At 34.1% G+C, this 10,394-nt stretch overlaps 1 protein-coding gene across 1 annotated transcript; it reads right to left on the bottom strand.

Moving 5' to 3' along the window:
• Positions 1 to 2,102: 2,102 nt before the first annotated feature.
• Positions 2,103 to 6,813, bottom strand: LOC138336480 (uncharacterized). The gene is given in 7 exon segments (XM_069285979.1): positions 2,103 to 2,378; positions 2,757 to 3,716; positions 4,131 to 4,289; positions 4,584 to 4,685; positions 5,131 to 5,431; positions 6,115 to 6,302; positions 6,586 to 6,813. Coding segments are annotated over 7 exon segments (2,133 nt in total). The 3' UTR covers positions 2,103 to 2,183.
• Between the last annotated feature and the right edge of the window lie 3,581 nt (positions 6,814 to 10,394).

The raw sequence follows: 10,394 nt of genomic DNA, 5'->3' as shown, positions 1-10,394 counted from the left end.
ATTTATTAAATTTTTTTTACAACTATGCCAGGTGTGTACACCCGATCCGACGGGAACTGTTGATTTGTGTATGTGTTGTATTAGCTATACATCTCGAGAGTCTCGTGGCCTTTGTCCTCTTGTTACCAGCCTATTGATCAAAATTGATGATTTTCACTACATTGTAGATTACTGAAAAAAGAAAATCAGAAATTAGCCTTTTTAAAAATTGTTGCCCAATTTGAAACTTTCTAGTTGCCGTTTTTATAACAATACAACACCATTCGTGAAACCAAACGAAAAAATAATGGAAAAATGAATTAAAATAACTACACACAAATTTAGCAATCTCTGTTGTCTATTTAGAAGTTTGCCTGCCAAAAAACACAACCTAATAATTAGGTCGGTCCCTTCTTAATCGTTTAGGCTATCAACTTAAGAATGGATTTGATTACTTCTTGATAAACATATTGCTAAGTGTCTATTGGCCAACTCTCGAGTAGAGTTAATACCAATAAACTGCAACTAGATGTTATTCAAAAATTAATCATACAGGGGTGGGGTATATATCCATGTTTGACTTATTTTCTGAATACATGGGATGTTGAGTTACTTATATTGGCTTGTCAAACAGTGAAGGAAGAAAACCATGGACTGGATCGGAAATACTATTTTCGAAGAAAGGATGCAAAGAAGCATATTTGCTTATTGAGAAGATCAAGAAGGATTAATTGTCAAACATGTCAGCAAGACCCGTTGGTAAGTGTTCAGTTTCATTTTAAAGTATATTAGACCTTAGCAAACAATTAACGTGATTTTACCAGTGCAATCGTCCCGGTTTATAAACTATATATCCCAGTTAACTGGGGGTCGATTTTGATTTAAGTGAGGACAGTAATTGTCTCTGGCACTTTAGAAAATAACTGCCACTTATTTCTGTCACTCGCAAACGCAGATCTACAAAAGTGTTGCATGAAGCATAGAATGAGACATGAGTGATTTTTACGATCACTATTGATTCTTCAAAGCGGGCTTTTGAACGCCATATTTGCTACTTTGCATACCAAATTACACCTTCGCACATAAGACACATTCAAACCCCCTGGTTAAGGCGCCATTGATTTCTCGTTTTGTCACGTTCTCCCACTCCTGTTTTCCGAAAACGGAAAAAAAAACGAAAAACGAAAATTACGGCATTCTGATATGTTTTGTCAGGTTATCTGAAGAACCTGGGCACAAGTTTAATTTCTGTATGTCCTTTCAAATTCTTTTGCGCCTTTGTCTCTTTTCAAAACTGTACTTGAACTTTATATTTCTTTTCTTTCGGCCATTTCGGCCTATCAGTCATAAAAATTTGAACATAAAATTTCGCATTTGGGAATACTACAATACTATATCATATAGAGAATGTAATATAAATGTATAGTTACAACATGTACTTTTATCTAATAAATGAATCATAATGACTACATATCAGTCTATACCTTGATTATTTCTTAGTTTTGTTGCCTCGTATATATATTTTCCTAATGAACATAACTCCTTTATATTTTTCACTCTTAATAACTCAATTAATTTAAATACAGATGGGTTTTTCCAGTAGTAACTCTTAATATTTTTTTTTCTTACATTATTGTATTTGTTACATTGCAGGATAAAATGATATTCGTCTTCAATTTCTCTTGAATCACACAAACTACAAGAATGTCTTAATCTTGGAGTATTATTATATCTACCAGCTTCAATAGCTAAACAGTGTGAAGATAAACGCAACTTGGTAAGACAAACTCTATACTGTTTATCAATATATTTCGTGAGATAAAAAGACAAGGTAATATTATCAACAACATATTTATATATATGGCATTTTGGAGATGCCTCCAATAAAGAATGTAAATGTTGTTTGGCTTGATCAAAAATTCTAAGCTTAATCATTGGCAAAATGTTATTACTACAATTTGCATATAGTTGCTGGTTTTCCCAAACATATCCAAAACCAAGTGAAAAAAGTTCATTTTTAACAGCAGTGACCCAATTAAAACAATTTCTTGTGTTACCATTTCTTAGAAATTCATATAATCGATTTAAGATGCAATTTTGTGAATTAATTAATTTAAATTAGAAACTTCTACTTACTCAAGCATAAAAGTAAATATGGATTCACATATTTTAATATGTGATACTACAAAGTTGTTTCCCATTAATTAAATATGTGAATTTCTGAGTCGATGGTATGCTACCATAGGTTTATGTCTATGTATGAAGTTTGCAAGTCCACGAAAACACTTGTCAAATATGTGTTTGTCACATTGAAGTTTTCTACTCCGAAATGACATATTTTCCTCTGGGGAAAATGCTTGGATTTCCATCAACTCTTTCAAAACCTTTACTACATCAATCTAATTGAAATACAGATCCTTATAACCACTCCGTTCAATATAGGATCTGACAATACCCGATATGGGGTCACGTTCGGATGACCTTTTACCACGTGTATTCCAGATCAAATACATTTTCTACACATTTTTACGTGAATTGTTAACGCCATTTCGTCCCAGTTAGCATATACATTTAGAATTGTTGTGCACTTTTGGCGAGATGACTATGTACACGAAAATTATTTAGACAGTTTTTTCAAACTAGTTCGTCCCCAGTCAATCAAACTAGTTCGTCCCCAGTTCCAAAGGTCATCCTGACGTGACCCCTAATGGGATGTTCTCAGATCCTCATATCAAACGTAGTGCTAATAAGGATCTGTATTTTAATCAGATTGTTACTACATCCTCTTTGTAGGAGGGTAACTTGTGAAAGCCTTTACGTTGAGAAACACTGCTTATAGAATCAAAATGCTTTGCATAATTGATTAAATGTGGAAATTCCACACAATGCTTTATTATGCTCTCCTTTGTTTGAAAACCTGAGCAAAGATTTTTGCTATCTCTATTTAAAAGTTCCACATATTCATCTAAAGCCATGTTTCTATTTTTGCCGCCTTGTAAATTAATGAAACGGTTGGCCACGAAACTCTCCCTTTGAGCCCCCTCCAAGAGTCCTTCTGTCATGGCAATAAGATGAACTGATCCGATTCCATATTTGGTCTTCTTAGTAATGTTGTATATCGGCAACTCGTATTTTGCCGAGCGCACAGACCGTTCTCCCATGTCAACCGCTGTGTCCAAATTCTTGTGTAAAAGTAAGATAGCAAACAACATCAAGACATAATTGTTTAACTCATCTTCCTGTTTTGTACCTTTATTTGGGCTGACCTCTGGACCATCAAAGTTGTGAAATCTCTTTTCATGAACTTTCAACGAGCCAATGTTTTTGTAAAGTTTCTCACAGAAGTGACATTTCAGCCAGCCATTTTCCATAGTTGAAATCCAGTAGCTTTCTGGATGATCAATATTACTAACAATATCTCTCAATTCAGTTTTCTGATGGAAAAAATATTTCTCAATAATTGATTCACATATTTTGTTCAACCATGAGATTTTTTCATCATCTGGTTCTCCACTGATAGGCAATTCAATTTCTGTCTCTGTGTCCAAGACACCATTTTCCCTCAGGTACAATGCACAGCACATAGCATCCAGAACCGTGTAGAATAAATGTTTGTAAGCCCTATACGCGTTCTTTACTTCTCCCTTCACACCACGGGCATCCAGTAAATTGCGGAAGTAATACAAAGTACCTCGGTCTTTCCCAGAGTCTGAACTGTATGTAAGTCGACAAATTCCCTGAAATTGAAAGACATGTATTAATTATAAACATAAAGCTATGGTGTGCATACAGTTGCAATGTAACTATTCATAAATAACTAGAGGACTTATCATTCACAATAAAATTTTGAAGAGTATGATCCAGGTATATCAAATTAATTTATTGTAGCATGCTATACAGTTATGCCTCTCTCTGTTTTTAATGAGAAGTCACTTCAATATATCATTTAATTTGACACAGTGGAAATAAACCAGAAAATCATTTATATTTTGTCAGATTGAAGTTTTAGAAATTATGCGATTACTTTTCATTTGTTATTAAATAGTGAAAATCCATGAACTTACTATCTTCCATAAATTCTGTTAGTTTGTTTATAAGTAACATCTTATACCATCCACGTCTTATCATAAAAAAATAATGTATTGGTATACCTCCAAAAAGTTCATCAATGTATGAAAATCTTCTATTTTTGAAATGAATCCTTCCAGTCTGTCTTTAGGAGTGTCTCCACCATTTCGCAAGGCCTCTTGAACACCCTGAATCCTCTCATCGGTAAGACGATCACCTGAGAATATAAAGAAAAGTTATACCTCAAAAGAATTAATATTAATGGTATTAATTTTATTAATTTTATATAATTGGTATTGAAGGTATAGTTTTCAAGCATAAGTTTTACAAGAACTTTTGATAAAAAAAATACATACTGAAAATAATTTTGATACATACCAACAAGTGATTATTGATTTTCAACTTAAAACAAGCACTAAGTACTGCATCATACACTAAGTCATATGAACATACAAGTTTCTTTTGTAGAAATGATAAAAATATACACAATTCCAGGTTCATAAATGAATACATACCACCAAAAAAACTGGTTATACCATGCCATTTTCATTGAAAGAGACAAATTCATCCGGCAGGTCTTTCAGCAGCTTTATAACATTAGTTGTCTTTGTTTCATTGCAGTCATAAAGACCAAGGTACTGAAGATAAATAATTTCTTAATTAAACATATATATTTACATTATAATTTGTTTTCATACTAAATCCAACTTTCTGATTTGCAGATTCTTTTCCTTCATATACTATGAAGAAAAAAATCCAAGAATGGTGCGAAAACCTTACGTTATCATGATGTGTCAATAGAGACGTCTACGCTGATTCACAGTTTGCAAACAAAATTTCTTTCATACCCCTATGAAGTTAGAAAATAGTCACATTAATGCTTAAATGAAACTGAAATTAACATCCCTAAAGTTTCACAAAGAAATCATGTACTTAAACAGTTCTTTAGAGTAAAGCAAAAACAAACTTCAGATCTTCAAAAACAGTCAATAAATTCAAATAATTTGTATTAGTATTATTAGTGCTCCTTTTTGAAGGAAATTAAATTAAAATCCTGCCTGCTATCAATTCAAAAATAATCACCTGAGTAGTTTTCAATCCAGAGAAATCACTGTATTTGTGTTCAAGATGTTTAGGATAGATATTTTTGAATATTTCATTCAACTGTGGAATGTTCTCTATTAGAGATGTTGCCATGATGAATGTGAGTTCTGCTTTCAGTTTTCTTTGCTCCTCCTCTGATGGTAGGAAATGGTCAAGGCTAATGTCTTCATAGGATCTAGGATCTGGAGTCTCTTCAGGGAAATCTATTGAAGTGTTAACCCTGTCAACCACTGCTACCACATTGAACAAATGAAGTGAAACTGTCTTCTGCTGTGATGTTCTGCAAAACATGAAAAATAAACAAAAGTGATATCTAATAAGTTTGCTACATAGCCAATGTTTGAATAATTTACAATGTTATCATTATCATTACGTGGTAATAGTAGCCGGATGTAACAACAACAGCAAAGATGACAATTCATTCAAGTCACACTATCCTTGCTTGCATTGCTGACAATATATCTGTTTGGTTTCATTAGTTCAATGTCCTAAACAGCCAAGGTCATGTAAGGACGTGCCAGATTTGTTAGTGGAGAAAAGCCGGAGTATCCGGAGAAAAACCGCCTGGCAACTGCCCCACGTGGGATTCAAACTCGCAACCCTAAGGTGGGGGGGTTGTGGCAACATGTCGAGACATCTTAACCACTGGATCACCGCAGCCACACTAAATCTATAGTATCTATTCCTATAAGGACACTATGTCTAGATATTAGGGATACAAAGTATTGCACAATGCTAATGAAAAGGAGTCATTCACACTATTTGGGTCGGTACAGTGGTAAGATTCTTAAGAAGTTAATTGAAAAATTAATGAAATAAAAAAGAAATGCATACCTGTTTATGAATAGTATACCATAGCATACCTATATATGAATGACTGATAAATGTCTGGAGGAAATGAAAGGGGGAAACATAAGAAGATAGGAATGACTATTTTATTGAGAATAGAAATATTGCACAAACCTAAATGATGGAAGGATATTCTTGTCCCAATTATCTCCAACAAGTTGGTATTTCTTCCTTCCTCCTTCTGACCAGTCCTTTCTTAACTGAATGATGTCTTTACTTAGGTTCTCCTGCCATGCTGCTAACTTAGCTCTGGCTGACTGTGGTGTCACACACAATCCGATTTTTGCAAGTCTTGTTATATCCTAAAAATACATAAATATGGTATTGTAATAAGATACAGTTTTGAAAACATTAAAGAGTTTGGTAAAAATTTTCTTCATGTTTATCTCAGAATTACACAAATTCTTTGTTACACAAACACAATATTTAGATCATTTTTCATTTTCTGTAATGGACATATAGCATTAAATCTTAGTAGTACATGGTAATTTTGTTTCTAACTAAGTTTTTGACTTAAAGGATATCCTCAGCATAGCTGTTATATTTCCATGATAGTACTAATAAACCCGGTAATTAAAACCTTACATGTTGGGTACATCCTCCATGCATGACGAGAAAAGCCATCTGGTAGTGTAGTGCTGACATTTCTTGGCTCCTTCCATGGAGTCCGGAGGCGATGGTGTGAAGAATATGTGTAAATTTCTTTCCTGATATGGGAACTGGCACATCACTAATAACAGCTGAAATTGTCCGAAGAAGGTTGGGAGCTCTAATCTGGATCTCATCATGGAATTGGGTCCAAGAAAACGTCATAAGGTTATCATATGATTGATCTTGTAAAATGGAACCTGAGCCACGTTTACACAATGCCTTGCTTTCTTCTGAAATTAAACTTGTGCTTGCTTTGACTACTGTCTTAATTAAGATATCAGGTATGCATCTTGCAACATCTTTCCCTCTGAAGATTGCCTTACAATTTTTTTTGCATTTCATCGATGACCAACTCTGTCCTCTTCCCACTGGCATAATGAATGGAGATCTATTTAAAAGAAAGAGTTACATATAACATATATACAAGTATTGTTTACTTTATTTTCACTTAATTCTTCATTTCATTTGAACATCTTAGCTATGTTTTTAAAATTAAACAAGAATTCCACAGAAGTGGATGTGTCGCCTGCACAGCATCACAAAAAATAGTTATTTACAGTTGAAAATATTGATTATAATTTAGGTGAAGAAATCAAGTTACATAACTCTTGCAAATATTGATGGATTTTGAAAAGTATCGAACCCATCTAAGATCTCATTGATATAAAGCAATATACCAAATTGGTTGGAATCGGACAATAAATACTAATGTTTTCAAGCGGAAGCCATGTTTCGACTATTTTAAGGTCCCGTAACTCTTGCAAATATTGACAAATTTTGACCAGTATCGAACCCATTTAAGATCTCATTAATATAAAGCAACATACCAAATTTGGTTGAAATCGGACTATAAATATTTAAGTTATCGAGCGGAAACCATGGATTTTTCTGTTTTGATGATTTTAAAGTCCCGTAACTCTTGAAAATATTGACGGAATTTGACCATTATTGAACTCATCCAAGGTCTCTTTGATATAAACAATATATGAAATTTGGTTGAAATTGGACGATAAATATTTAAGTTATCGAGCGGAAACCATGGATTTTTCTGTTTTGACGATTTTAAAGTTCCGTAACTCTTGCAAATATTGACGGATTTCGACCATTATCGAACTCATCCGAGAACTCATTGATATAAAACAATTTATGAAATTTGGTTGAAATTTGACGATAAATATTTAAGTTATCGAGCGGAAACCATGATTTTTCTGTTTTGACGATTTTAAAGTCCCGTAACTCTTGTAAATATTGACGGATATTAACCATTATCGAACTCATCTGAGATCTCATTGATATAAAGCTATACACCAAATTTGGTTGAAATCGGACAATAAATACTTCAGTTATCGCACGGAAACCGTTTCCCGGACGCCGCCGCCGACGCCGACATAGTGATACCTAAGTGTCGCCCTTGCGTTGCAGGCGACACAAAAATAATCAATAAGTGTTCATTTAACGATAAGAAACATTTACACTAAGATTAAAGAAAGACAAAACAATAAGTCACAATATTTCAAAGTAGCTGTTATGGAGCACTTGATATATTTTTAAAATTATGTATAAAAATGACTGATTCCAAGCTTCTTTCGATATAACACAATTCAACTTGCAATACTTTTATACATCACATTACATTGATATTGCAGGTATCTTACATACCCGGTAATAATTACATTATATGTTTATCTTACCACATGGTATAGCTGCATTGTGATGTAATTTTCTGTGGTAGAAGAATGTAAACATGCTTAATCTCTGCAACAAGAACATATCAAACATAAACTTGAGAACATCTAAAACTACAGATAAAATAAAAGGTGCATTCAGATTCAATTCAGTGGCATAAGATTTATGACAATTGTGATTTAAATTTACAGCTATCTAATACATGACAATGAGGCCCATAGGGCAAAAACAATTGACATCAAGACATAATACACTTGATTAATCCCTTAATTTTTTATCAAGTAAATTACTCTGAAATTAATCATAAATGCACCTTTTGTTTAATCTTAATGAACTCCATGCATAAAGTATTTGTGAACAGATCTGATTTCAAGAATTACACTGAAATCTTGCATACATGTATTTTGAAGATGACTTAATTCAGAGATTTTTTTTATCCTAATCATGACTACATGGAAATTACATAAATGTTAATCTGGTATTTGTTTACCTATAACGTCTATTTGTATACATGTGCATGTATACAATTAATATAATCTAGCTTTGAAAGACACAATACACTTTGTGTATGCTGCTTAACATCTTTTTATGTCAAAGAGTTCTCATATTAATTACACACATCCACACACATATATATATATACAAACTATTTTACATATATACTCTTTATTTTATATATATATATGTAATCAATATATCATTGAAAAATTTCTTTCATTTTTCAATATGCATTTTTAGGTCATCTGACCCAAAGGGTCAGGATGACCTATTGTCATCATGCACCGTCCGTCGTCGTGCGCCGTCCGCCGTCCGTCCGCCGTCCGTAAACTTTTCATTCAAACAACTTCTTCTCAATAACCGGAAGGCCCAGGGTACTCATATTTGGCATGTAGGTTGCTGGGATGGAGGGCTACCAAGTTTGTTCAAATGAATGACCTTGACCTTCATTCAAGGTCACAGGGGTCAAAAAGGCTAAAATCTTTAAACGACTTCTTCTCAAGAACCAGAAGGCCCCGGGCACTGATATTAGGCCTGTAGTATGCTGGGATAAAGGGCTACCAAGTTTGTTCAAATAAATGACCTTGACCTTCATTCAAGGTCACAGGGGTCAAATAGGCTAAAATCCTTTAAAAAAAACTTCTTGTGAATAACTAAGAGGCCTAGAGACCTGATATTAGGCCTGTGACATGCTGGGATGAAGGGCTACCAAGTTTGTTCAAATAAATGACCTTGACCTTCATTCAAGGTCACGAGGGTCAAATAGGCTAAAATCTTTAAACGACTTCTTTTCAAGAACCAGAAGGCCCAGGGTACTGATATTGGGCCTGTGACATGCTGGGATGAAGGGCTACCAAGTTTGTTCAAATAAATGACCTTGACCTTCATTCAAGGTCACAGGGGTCAAATAGGCTAAAATCCTTTAAAAAACTTCTTGTGAATAACTAAGAGGCCTGGAGACCTGATATTAGGCCTGTGGCATGCTGGGATGAAGGGCTACCAAGTTTGTTCAAATAGATGACCTTGACCTTCATTCAAGGTCACGAGGGTCAAATAGGCTAAAATCTTTAAACGACTTCTTTTCAAGAACCAGAAGGCCCAGGGTACTGATATTGGGCCTGTGACATGCTGGGATGAATGGCTACCAAGTTTGTTCAAATGAATGACCTTGATCTTCATTCAAGGTACCGGGGTCAAATAGGCTAAAGTCTTTAAATGACTTCTTCTCAAGAACCAGAAGGCCCAGGGTACTGATATTGGGCATGTAGCATGCTGGGATGAAGGGCTACCAAGTTTGTTCAAATGAATTACCTTGACCTTCAATCAAGGTCACGGGTCAAATAGGCTAAAATCTTTAAACGACTATGTTGTATTGTACTAATAGTCAGATGACCGTTAAGGCCCATGGGCCTCTTGTTTTCTCTTGCTTACCAAGATAAAGTTTTCACCAGAAATTACTCCAGAATTACACCAGAAATGATGAAAGAGAAACACTGACACTGTCCTATGATGGAAGAAAATCAGATCAATCTGGGAAAAAAATCCATTATTAATGATTT

The sequence above is a fragment of the Argopecten irradians genome, chromosome 12, assembly GCF_041381155.1.
Source record: "Argopecten irradians isolate NY chromosome 12, Ai_NY, whole genome shotgun sequence".
Lineage (NCBI taxonomy): Eukaryota > Metazoa > Mollusca > Bivalvia > Pectinida > Pectinidae > Argopecten > Argopecten irradians.
Note: the sequence above shows the minus strand (reverse complement) of the source record. Positions and strands in the feature narration are given on the sequence as shown.